This window comes from Setaria italica, chromosome III (assembly GCF_000263155.2).
Source record: "Setaria italica strain Yugu1 chromosome III, Setaria_italica_v2.0, whole genome shotgun sequence".
NCBI classification, from domain to species: Eukaryota; Viridiplantae; Streptophyta; class Magnoliopsida; order Poales; family Poaceae; genus Setaria; species Setaria italica.
This window is the reverse complement of record NC_028452.1, coordinates 28,788,767-28,800,951: the sequence shown is the minus strand read 5'-3', so window position 1 is coordinate 28,800,951 and position 12,185 is coordinate 28,788,767. Positions and strand designations below refer to the sequence as shown.

At 45.3% G+C, this 12,185-nt stretch overlaps 1 protein-coding gene across 1 annotated transcript; it reads right to left on the bottom strand.

Annotated features, from left to right (window-relative positions):
* Nucleotides 1-7,173: 7,173 nt before the first annotated feature.
* LOC101775377 lies at nucleotides 7,174-11,879 on the bottom strand. The gene is made up of 7 exons (XM_004962430.4): nucleotides 11,493-11,879; nucleotides 11,027-11,068; nucleotides 9,674-9,756; nucleotides 9,420-9,521; nucleotides 9,103-9,317; nucleotides 8,230-8,324; nucleotides 7,174-7,754 (listed from the first exon to the last, which is right to left on the bottom strand). The coding sequence occupies exons 1-7, from the start codon at nucleotides 11,638-11,640 to the stop codon at nucleotides 7,513-7,515; spliced, it is 927 nt and encodes a 308-aa protein (XP_004962487.1). The 5' UTR covers nucleotides 11,641-11,879; the 3' UTR covers nucleotides 7,174-7,512.
* Nucleotides 11,880-12,185: the final 306 nt, after the last annotated feature.

The following is a 12,185-nucleotide window of genomic DNA, read 5'->3' as shown; positions in this document are numbered from 1 at the left end:
CCGACACATGACCTTGAGCTGGCAGCAGTGATCCACGCTTTGAAGATATGGAGGCACTACTTAATGGGAGCTCACTGCAACCTCTATACCGACCACAAGAGCCTCAAATACATCTTCACGCAAGCTGATCTCAACATGCGTCAGAGAAGATGGCTGGAGTTGATAAAGGATTATGACTTGGATGTGCGCTATCATCCTGGCAAGGCCAATGTGGTGGCCGATGCCCTCAGTCGTAGACCCCGTTGTAACTGCTTGTTGTCGACAACCTTCACCAACACTTTGTGTCACGAGATGGGAAAACTAAGTCTAGAGATTGTTCCCCATGGAACCCTTGATCACCTCATCCTTGACTCAGTTTTAGAGGACCGGATTCGGTCAGCACAAGCTAAGGATGAAGAAGTACAACGGATCATCAGTAAGGTCTTGGTAAAAGACGAGGGATATAAGCTTTTCCGGCAGGACCAAACGGGAGGTGTGTACTATGGAAATCGACTAGTAGTGCCCGCCGACCCCGAGTTAAGGAAGCAAATCCTAGATGAAGCTCATCTTTCCAAGTTCTCCATCCACCCTGGCAGCAACAAGATGTACCATGATCTCCGTCAGACCTTTTGGTGGAGTGGGATGAAACCGAAGATAGCTCGTTATGTTTTGGAGTGCGACACTTGTCAACGTGTCAAGGCCAGTCACTTGAAGGTAGCAGGAACCTTGCAGCCGCTACCTATTCCCTCTTGGAAATGGGAAGACATCAGCATGGACTTCATAGTTGGGTTACCCCTTACAACTCAACGGTATGATTCTATCTGGGTTATAGTGGACCGTCTGACCAAGACGGCACATTTCTTTCCTGTTCGTACCACCTACACAGTCAAGCAATATGCAGAGTTGTACCTCGACCGTATCGTTTCCCTACATGGTGTACCCAAGACCATCGTCTCTGATCGAGGAGTCCAGTTTGTGGCCCGTTTTTGGGAGCAATTACAAGCATCCATGGGCACCCAGCTCATTAGAAGCTCAACATACCATCCCCAAACCGATGGCCAAACCGAGAGAGTCAACCAGATCCTTGAAGACATGTTAAGAGCTTGTGTCATCCACTATGACAAAAACTGGGACAAGTGCCTGCCCTTAGCAGAGTTCTTCTACAATAACAGCTACCAGTCCAGTTTAAAGATGGCACCGTTTGAGGCCCTGTACGGCCGAAGATGCAGGACACCCTTGAACTGGTCCCAACCAGGAGAGAGACAAGTTTATGGCCCTGACTTAGTAATAGAAGCCGAGGAGCAAGTGAAGGTAATTCAGGCAAATCTCAAGGCTGCCCAATCGCGACAAAAGAGTTACTCTGACCAGAGGAGGAGACCCCTACAGTTCGACCTTGGTGATCATGTGTACCTTCGAGTCTCCCCAACCAAAGGAGTGCAACGGTTTGGAATAAAGGGCAAGTTAGCTCCCCGTTACGTTGGCCCTTATGAGATTTTGGAGATATGTGGACCCGTTGCCTACCGGATCCAACTCCCAGAGCAGTTGTCAGCCATACATGATGTTTTCCATGTGTCTCAGCTGAAGAAATGCGTCCGAGTTCCAGCAGAGATCCTAGAACAAGAACAGCTTCAAGTAGAACCCGACCTGACCTACGCCGAGTACCCAGATCGAGTTCTTGACCAGAAGGAAAGGCACACCCGACGCCAAATGGTAAAGATGTACAAAATCCTCTGGAGAAACCACACCGATGATGAAGCGACATGGGAGACGGAAGAATATCTGAACAAGCGTTTTCCAGGTTTTCTATCTCATCAAGGAGGTAAGAACAGCACACCCTTGATCTTGAATCTCGGGACGAGATTCTTTTTAAGAGGGGTAGGCTGTAATGACCGACCCCTAATCTTTCCCAGTTAAGTTGATCTCAGCCTTTAACCTCAGTCAGTTGCTCTGTTGACCGCACTGAAGTGCTCAGTCTTCCGCCAGTTCCGACCCCTGAGATCCGACCCCTACCGTTCGTTCCTTTTTCCCGACCCTGGCGAGTTCAGCCCTCCGTCGGATCCTGCTAATCTTCCTCACCCGTCCGATCTTTTTCCCCGGTGGACCCGTGAGATCTTTTTCCAGATCCCCCGCATCAGCTGCACTCGAGTTGCATGGCCGCCCCAGAGCTTTCCTGCCGCGTGGCTCGTCTTCTCCGACGCCACCGCCAACCCCGACCGCGGCCGCGACAGTTCCTTTCCCGCTCTGTCAGAAGTCAGCCCTCCGTCGGATCCTGCGCTCTCCCTCGCGCCGCTCCGATCTTTTTCCCCGGTGGACCCGTGAGATCTTTTTCCAGATCCCCCGCATCAGCTGCACTCGAGTTGCATGGCCGCCCCAGAGCTTTCCTGCCGCGTGGCTCGTCTTCTCCGACGCCACCGCCAACCCCGACCGCGGCCGCGACAGTTCCTTTCCCGCTCTGTCAGAAGCCGCCCGACAATCTGTTGTTCCGCGCTCTCCCTCGCGCCGCGTCCGCTTGTTCTCCCACCTGTGCGCCCTTGATTCTAGCGCCGTTTAACCGGTCGCTTCTATCACTTCTCCCGCACGACGACGCCCGCTCTCCGCCAAATCCCAACCACCGGTCTACCCGCGCCTACGCCGCCCTGACGGAGTAGCGCAATGATCGCTGGCGTCACCCCCCGGAGTTCTGCAGCACCGTCCGGTTTGCTCAATCGCCGCCACGGCAGAGCACTCCATTGCTTCTCCCCGGCCTTCGCGCCGCTTCCCTTCTCTCTCTCCGCGACGTTTCCGTTCCTCTGCTCCAGCAGCTATAAAAGGAATGCCCCCGTCGCCGGAGTTTCCCTCCGCCTTTGTTGCCCTTAGTTTCCTCTAGCTCCCTGATCAAGCTCCCAGCGCCATCCGCCCAGTCTTGAGGAGTTCTTCTCCCAGTTCCTTCTCAGTTCCTCCAAGTCACCCGCAGCTTGCTCCCTTGTGCTGCGTAGAGCTCTCTTGTGATCCGCAAGAAGCGCCGCCGCCGGAGTATCGCCAACCTTAGTCCCTGCTCAAAGCTTTAGTTCCGCGCCCAAGTCTGCCTCTTCCCGACCCCAAGCTTTCCTTTCAGGAAGAAGGTGAGTGTCGACCCTAAGTCCGCTTCGCCCGACCCCTCCTATCCGCCCGACCCCAGTTCCGTCTCGTCCGACCCTGTCTGTTCGCCGACCCTTGTCCGCCTCGCCCGAGGGCTTGGCTGTGATCTTTTTCTTCAACTCGAGGGTGTATGTGTAAAACGTGGGAACCCTTCAGCGCCTACGTCTGAGGATCCCAGTTATCACATCCTCTAGTTCAAGGATCAGACCACTAGTTCTCTTCCTACCCTTACCTGTTGATCATCATCAGCTCTCTCAAACAGCCTCCACCTCCTGCTCTTTGTCGCAAGTTTCTGGGCTCAGGAGAGCCAGTGTTGCTGTCAATCAAAACGGTTAAGCTAACCCTTGCATTGCATTCGTGTAGAGCTGCATCTCACTGACGGCTTCTACGAGCTGCACCCGGCGCCCGAAGAAGAAGCTGTAGCCGAGTTCCTGCCCGCGAAAGTCGAAGCCGCCCCCGAAGTCGAGCAGTTTCCGCCCTCTTTGTTTGTAGGAGTTGTATGTTTACTCTCCTGTTACAACTATAAGGACGATGGACGGGGCAGGGTTGGTAACACTTTGGTGGTCGGATGGTCGCCCCGTCTGTCTATGAAAACTTGCTAAGGCCCGACAGTGGTGGTGTTCGTGATCAAGTGTTTGAAAGTACTAGCCTCATACTTAGTATGGGATGAGGAAGCCTAGTACCTGATTGAACCTAGACGTGAGCGGTCGCCCCATTGTTCTTGGAACGGAGTTTCCCCTGCTGGTTGTCGCACGTGGTGGCAAAGCGTGGTCACAGAACGACAGAGACCGGGTCTGTGGAACCTTGCACCAAAGGAAATGGGCCCGACACGGGTTAGGGGATCGATGGGGAAGGCCGACACAGGAAGCGACCCCCGGGTGCGCGGATGTCGTGGGGCTAGGTTCACCATGCATGGTTAAAGAACTCGAATCGATTCGTCTGCCTCTCACAGTTTGAGATTACTTGATCGCTATGTCACCCTGAGTAAATAAGGAATCTGATGATGGCAATGTTGTTGTTTTTATCTACACACTTGTTTGACTCGATGTTTGCTTAGAATAGGTTGCACAACCTAGACTGGTAAGTAAATCTAGAACCGGAGCTAAAACTTGAAAATAGGTTACTTAGTGCTTTGGCAAAACAAACCCCTCAGCCAAGAAGCCTTGCATGTCTAGTTGGAAGAGTAGTTGGCTCCTCCCCAGTTAAGTCTTGTTGAGCTTAGTAGCTCAGCCTTGTTGTGGCTCCTGTTTTTCAGGTGAAGTTGCAGTTTCCGACCCCTCCCTTGTTGGCGACTTGTGAAACATAGTCATCAACTAATACATGCGCTAGTCTAATATTCATGTGTGTCCTCACATGAACTCCGACTAGGGACAACTTTAGAATAACCATACAAGTAAAGAGTTTCACATACAATTCACATAATTGCAAATCAATTCAAGTAGCCTTTAATGGATATTCAATGAACACAATATACAAATCATGGATACAAATGGAATATCATCATCTCTATGATTGCCTCTAGGGCATACCTCTAACAGGGTTTGCTGAACTCGATCCTGTTGAAAGTGGTTAAATCGGATGAAGTCCGACGGCGCTTCGTGTTAGCTCGAGTTAATCAGGAGTGTCGCATGTTAGGCGGCTAAACTCTGATTAATCAAGCTAATCCGAGGTGGTTCCGCCACAGCTAGCCGGGGAGATACTCGGAGAGGTGGAGCGGGGGGCGGAGAGGGCTCTAGAGGGCATAGGTGCTGGCAGGAGTGCTCGGAGGGGAGGGCTCCATGGGGAGGTGGCGATGGCGAAGCAACAGAGCTTTGACGTGGGGGAGAAATGGTGGGGCAGCACTGGCAAGCGGGCGAGGGCCCCTTTTATAGCAACAGGAGGGCGAGGATGGGATCAGGACACCGGGTGAAGCTGGGCGTGCAATAGGGGAGCACGGAGGCAGCCGGGGAGCAGTGCAGACACGGCTAGCGCAGCGGTTGGCTGCTGGTGGCATGGGCGCGCGTGGGCGAGTGGCGCGCTACTGGGTAGGCGGGAATGTGGCGTGGCGGAGCTGGTTTGTCGTGCGCGGGGACTGGGAAAAGCACATGCGTGTGTGGTCACATCGCTAGCGGTGAGTGGCCGGGTGGTGTTGGCCACGGGCAGGCTACAACATGGTGGCCTTGGTGGTGGGCGCGTGCAGACGTGCGGGCCGGGGTTGGCTGGAGGCGATCTTGCCGTGCGGAAGGGGAGATCAGCGTGCGCGCGGGTTGGGCAAGCGTCGGGGTTGACTCGTCTTGTCACCGGCGGTGACTAGCTGACGGTGCTGCGCCAAGCAAGCAGTGCCGCGTGGAGACGTCGCGTGCGTTGCGTGGGGTGATCGTGCTTCGGGCGCACGTGCATTCGCGTGGCGTGGATGGGCAGCAAGTTTGGTGCAGTTTTGCTTTAAAATTTTGAACAGAACTTCAAAAATTTCAAACATACTCAAAGCTAATATATTTGTTATATATTTTATATAAAGTAGTAGAGTATCTTAAATTTTTCACTCACATAAAATTTCGACAACTAATATATATTTTATATATTGAATAAATTATAATTTGCATATCTTTATAGTTGAAAAGTGAACAATTTTGATAGTGAGAGTTGGAAGGAGAGAAAAAATTATTTAAAACTTCACCCTAACTTCCTAAGAGGCTACTGTACACCATAACCTAGGTCGACTACGACCCAGCTAACTATCCCCTAGTAAGAGCAGCGGCATTGTGGCCTCAGACCGAGAGCAGCGGTATTGTGGCCTCAGACCGATGCTTCGTTCTTCTCTCTCCTGTTGGAACATTGGTTTGTACACTGCAGCATGCGATGCCCGAATGAAAAAAGCAAGCACTGGGGGTGTTTGTTCCTCTAGGGGGTGTTTGTTCCCTTTGCTTATTTTTAGCACGTGTCACATCGAATGTTTAGATACTAATTAGGAGTATTAAACTTAGACTATTTACAAAACTCATTACATAAGTGAAGGCTAAACGGCGAGATGAATCTATTAAGCCTAATTAGTTCATGATTTGACAATGTGATGCTACAGTAAACATGTGCTAATGATGGATTAATTAGGCTTAATAGATTCGTCTCGTGAATTAGCCTCCATCTATGTAATTAGTTTTATAATTAGCTCATATTTACTAATTAGTATCTAAACATTCGATGTGACGGGTGCTTAAAAATAAGTCAGGGAACCAAACTAGGCCTTAATCCCTCCTAAAATTTCTGTCACATCGAATGTTTAGATACTAATTAGGAGTATTAAATATAGACTAATTACAAAACCAATTGCACAGATGGAGACTAATTTGCGAGATGAATCTATTAAGCCTAATTAGTTCATGATTTGACAATGTGATGCTACAGTAAACATGTGCTAATGATGGATTAATTAGGCTTAATAGATTCGTCTCGTGAATTAGCCTCCATCTATGTAATTAGTTTTATAATTAGCTCATATTTACTCCTCCTAATTAGCCTTCAAATATTCGATGTGATATAAATTTTAGGAGGTTCTAAAGATCCAAACACCCCTACCTCAATACTCAATGACTAAAATATATTATCCATCACTGGCTGTCTGCTGTTCCCTTGCTTGGGAAGGAAAGATTTATTTTTGCTTCTTTAAAATTTCTAAGGGGCCCTACTTGATCCATGCGGACACTGTGGCAAAAGAAAGAGACGAGGCAGCGGTGGTGATGTGATGTTTTGGAGCATCGATGTTGTACGGGGCACTGTGGCTGCTCTAAGGGAGCACAAATCAAGTACAGATGCTGCCATTATTTTGTTTTTGTTTTTTGGTGCCACCAAGATTTGAACACTCATTGTTGATGTCTCCCTCAAATGGGGAGCTTACGACTATGCTGCATGAGTTTTAAGTATGGTTTTGTTAAGGACATGACAAACATCATAATTCAAACATCACGGTTATCCAATAGCAAGAAATTACTGTCAAGTTTGAATCTTAGATTTAATACACAACAACTTGCAAACGGTGAAATTATTTACCAAGGTCAGAACTTTGATAATATTGCAGGACCACAAATGTAGTAGAGTGCAAAGTGAAAACCTTGATTTTTTTTCATTACATCAGTGAATTTACTTCAAGATCTCACCATTGTCATAGAGAACATGTAAAGATACAGTTATATACATGAAAATCTCAAGAACGGTATAAAGAATATGTGAACCAAAAAAAGATAGCAAGCAGAGGTAACAGAATAACTCCATTGCCTGGAACAAGCCTCATGACAAGGGCTGCACATGTTAATGGTCTTGTTTTGTTGAATGGCATGACAAAAGAAACCCGGAGATGGGCTCAAGGGCTGTTGTTGCATAATGGAAATAAGGATGGGAAATAAGAACAACAAACAAAATCTCATAACAAGAACATACCAACAACTATGAAGCTGTCTCAGCTAAACGAACTGAGCGTGGAAGCAAAAACTCAGCAAAAATGGGAAAGTGTGAGGATGGATAAACACCGTCTATGTTATCATTTATGACCTCACAAAGTGCTGGTACGAGTGGGCGCCCTCTAAATAGGATCCAGTCAATATGCAAGTCCTGTGTCTGTCGATCCCAGCACAAGCAAAGAGCTCTAAATATTAATTTGAGAAATTCTACCGCGCCTTGTTTCTCCCCTGCAACAAAATATTTGTTTGATAAGATTGCTAAAAACACATACTAGGATGAGCAAATAGGAAAAATGGCAGGTATAATTAACAAGATAAGTAGATGTAATGAACAAATATCAATACATCCATGGAGCATAATTAGCACAAAAAATCATTACACAGATAAAAAATAATGCAGAATAGTGAAACATTGAACTGTTTTAGAAAGGTGATTAGATAAAGGCTACACGACAAAAACTTGATGTATCTCAATATGAAATTGAATAAACCAAGTCATTTTCCTTTCAATTCCTGGTTTCATTTTTGGATGATAAATGTGAATTTTCCAAAATAAAAAGTTGCTGAAAATTTGAAGTAATGTGTAAGCAGAGTAATATTTATTTAACGTGACATTCTTTCTGCCATCTAATTGTGCAGTGATCCACATAATGGTACAACGGGAACTGCAAAAAAGGACCTAAAATGAAGCATCAGGGGGCACCTTTAAATCCATGATATGTGTGTATTAATGAAACATTTTTTCGCACCCGAGCATTTGGCCAAGCATCTCGCATATCACCCACAACACCATGTTCTCTGTATTATTGACACCACAAAGGACTGTGTCAAAAAACACAATGAAGGAAATTGCCCAGTAAATTCACTGAAACACAGATACATATATACTAAAGAAACATAATATTAGCAAACAATAATCAGAGGCACCTCTGTAGAAACATTAATACTCCGTTGCCAAATAGTTATCTTTTGAAAATGAGTGCCATCAATGTTTATAAAACTTTGACCACAGATATATATTGAAGTAGTCAGATTGAACACATAAAAAGGATATAAGTTTATTATGAAAATACCATTCGAATGGTTAGATTCTCAGTAACTTCTAATGAGAAGTACTTAGAAAAAGTAATTATCAAAGATGCATTTTCCAAAAGAGTCAATGCACTCCATGCAAAAATTTTCAAACTATGTAAGTTCTCATATTTAAAAAGGAACATTATTTCTTAAGTTTCAAATGCTTACAATATCATGTACCTTGGACTTCAGAAACAAAAAGGTGTAAATCTTTTCAAAAAGTGCATTTTGTCCATTTTTAAAAAGTGTTAAAAAAATACCATAAAAGAGGTGCACTAAATCTCAATGGTATGTACACAGGAAGCTAAAAGTCAGTGGTGGATCTGATGCAAAATTTTATTGCAAGCTAGTGGCGCAATTGTTAACTACAGGTAGAAGGTTGTGCTTGTGCTGGTGGCATGTTAACTTCGACAAAATTGATTGCAGACCACATATGCTGTGATTATATGGGAAATGACATGCTAACTTGGACAAAATTTATAATCCTCCACCAAGCTATTACCTGGATCTGCCAAGCAAAAACCGCCCGGTCATAGATTCCTTCTGCGTGTTGAAGCCTCCACAATAGATAACAGGCAAATTGGGAGGCAAGGATGCTATATGTTGCCATGTAAGCAACGCACTTCTTCGTCGAGCACGAGGGCTAACTTCATCAAGATTTGTATTTACGATCTGGAAGCTGAATCCAGGTGGTTCTACTCTTTTGAGTTGAAATGTGTGTACATCATGTTAAGGCAACAGACACTCTTCATTATAACCAAGATACTAAGAAAATGATAGAACGTTGAAGCACAAGAAGAGCATCACACCAAAGGATATTGCCCATGTTGCAATGCAGGGTGCAGTTGCTCCCCATGAAATGCTTCCTGGCACTGATGGTGATTCTGATAACCAAAATGTGCCACCTTCAGTAAGCTCCACCTTCAACAAATGCATGGAAGTTCAGCTCATCTAGGTGTATAAATTATTATTTACTTCAACATCATAATAATAAAAGCAAGATGGATATGTTTTGAAGTGAATGAGATAATTAACAAGTACTGTACAGAAATGATTAGGCAGAAATGGCAAACCTTCTCTTTTTCATAAAATATTGTGCAGTATTCATCAGCGGTGTCCTGTGAGCCTTTTCTTGAGATGCCAAACTGTTCATAACCTAGATGAGTGCAAAGGCTTAGTCATTCGACTTCTCGACACATATTGATCAGGGAACATTGTATACCTCAGAAACTCATATCTGTGTTGAACAGGGTGTAAACTGGACTTCTTGTTTATAGATCAGAGAGAACACATGACTCTTTTTTGTGTGCAACAATAGATTGTGGGCAGGGAAAAGTACTTATACAGATTTGGATACCAAGGATTGTGCCTAACTGACTATTCATAAGGTACCCTTGGGTACTCCAAAGGATTTTGTACATGCCGATGAGCAATCCAAATGCCTGAAACGTAATCCTCCTTTTCCAATTATTAAACTCTTTTTTAGTGCATCTTCTTAGGTTTCATATTTATCCTAGGCCAACTTGCTTGAGACTAGTTGCCATTTCTGTAATTATAACTTATAAATTGGTAGTCGATAGCCAATGCAGCGCTACTAGTCATACTAGACATCAAGAATTATGTACTCATGTTATTCAAATACTCGTTTGTGTGTAACTGTTTTAACTGATGGCAGCCTATTTATACTTGGTCCTTGTTCCACGCAAGCTCTATATGGTTCACAGTAAGTTTTTAGGTTCCTCTATAATGGAGAAGACACAGTGCGACTGGACCAGAGCATGAAATTGCATTATAAGGTGGCAATTGAACAGACCAAGCAAGTTCAAATTGACGTAACATGAAACCTATTAGTGCAAAAGCCCCATGGAGAGCGACAAAGGTCCACAGATCACTTAATTGATACCAACGAGTAAAATCCCCCTATGCTTCTGGGGCCCATAGTAGAAACAAAGAGCCATAAGGCCTTTGAAACATTGTGTGACCGTCATTTTTTCTGAACTACAAATTTGGTTTTGTTGAGAACCTGCATGCCTACTACCTTAATTTTAAACAATGTACCACAGATTAAGTGACATTTACTAACAATTTGATCGATTAGTTATTGCTATATAGTTGGTTGATGAATTCGTTGTAGATTCCACAGGTTATAAATAGAGCTAAAAGGTTGATATCAGGGACTACTAAGATATATTCGTTTCTATAAATCAATCCAGGGAGACATTTAGCCCACTTTTTTTTTCTTGTGATAGTTTATCGCTCATAGCTTGAAAAAAAATAGGAAGACTTTCTGAAAACAAAGATAACACGAGTACTATGATAATCGAACTATCGAAGTTATATTATGCATAAAGTGCATTACTATCATCAAACAGAAATCAAGTTAACGTACAAGAAGAGCTGATAACACTGAAGTGCACAAATTTTACCAGGCAAGCACTGTTGTAGGTAGTCCAACTGCCATCTCAAGCCTGCATGCCAAACCCGCTATTTTCAGCCAAAATTAGAAAAGCATGCAGGAATGGAGCTTGCATTGAAGAACTAAAATCCCACCAATAGGGCCAAACAACTGCTAGCATTGCCCAATCCAAGCACCACACCTCTTGGCCAAATGGGGAAAAAAGGAAAGGAAAAACCTAGCTCAGACTGTCATCATGTTCAGTCAAAAAAAAATTCAAAGATCCCACAATGCCGGCTTATATATTAATAGGAAGGATCAAGTTCAGTTAATCAGTTCCATCCCTAGTCTGCAGCAGCACTACTTATTTCTAACAAGAAAATGCATCAAATCGGCATCTAGTTGTGCTTCTGAACCAAATCAGTTGAATACAAGAGATGCGATAGCCCATGTTCCCAAGTTCCTTTAGCTGAATCGCGTGTATCATCACCGCTCACCTTGCTGTGTGCAGAGGATGGTGGGGGAGTAGCTGGTGATGACGCTGACGCAGATGTCCCGTCGCTTCTCCCAGGTGTTGGGGCTCTCGCTCGGCTGCTCCCCTTCGTGCAGGTTCAGCGTCATCACCGTGATCGACAGGCTAGTCATCCCCTCTTCTCTCGCTTCGTCCCACCGCCGCTGCTACAGATTTCCACGGCGCTGTGCTGTTCCCTGGGCTCCCGTAAGAGGAGCAGGCGGGTGCTGCCTGGCGCCAGCGGTTATCGGAGGCGGCTAGCGAGTAGATCGCCGGCGATCTGCAGAGCAGGTGAAGATTTGGTTGGGGGTGGGGGGGCGGAGGCGTGACCTTTGGACTGCTGCCTGTCTGATTCTTTTGCCTTTTTCCCTTTTATTGTCGGGATTTTTCTTTTTAGTCTGAGAACTGGCTCCGTATGAACGCGTTCCTGCGCAAATCCCGTTCGACTGTTTCCTGTCAACTTTCCAACGTCTGATCTCGTTGCACAGTTACTCAGATTTAGAACTTAGGGGTGTTTGGATCTTTAGGAGCTCCTAAAATTTATATCACATCAAATATTTGGAGGCTAATTAGGAGGATTAAATATGAGCTAATTATAAAACTAATTACACAGATGGAGGCTAATTCACGAGACGAATCCATTAAGCCTAATTAATCCATCATTAGCACATGTTTACTG

Excerpts from the sequence above, each read along its gene's own strand:
- LOC101775377 (XM_004962430.4), bottom strand. The coding sequence starts at position 11,640 with ATGACTAGCCTGTCGATCACGGTGATGACGCTGAACCTGCACGAAGGG. Across the intron at positions 11,069-11,492 it reads CATCCTCTGCACACAGCAAG|GCTTGAGATGGCAGTTGGAC; the intron begins GTGAGCGGTGAT and ends TTTGGCATGCAG. Across the intron at positions 9,757-11,026 it reads CCTACAACAGTGCTTGCCTG|GTTATGAACAGTTTGGCATC; the intron begins GTAAAATTTGTG and ends GCACTCATCTAG.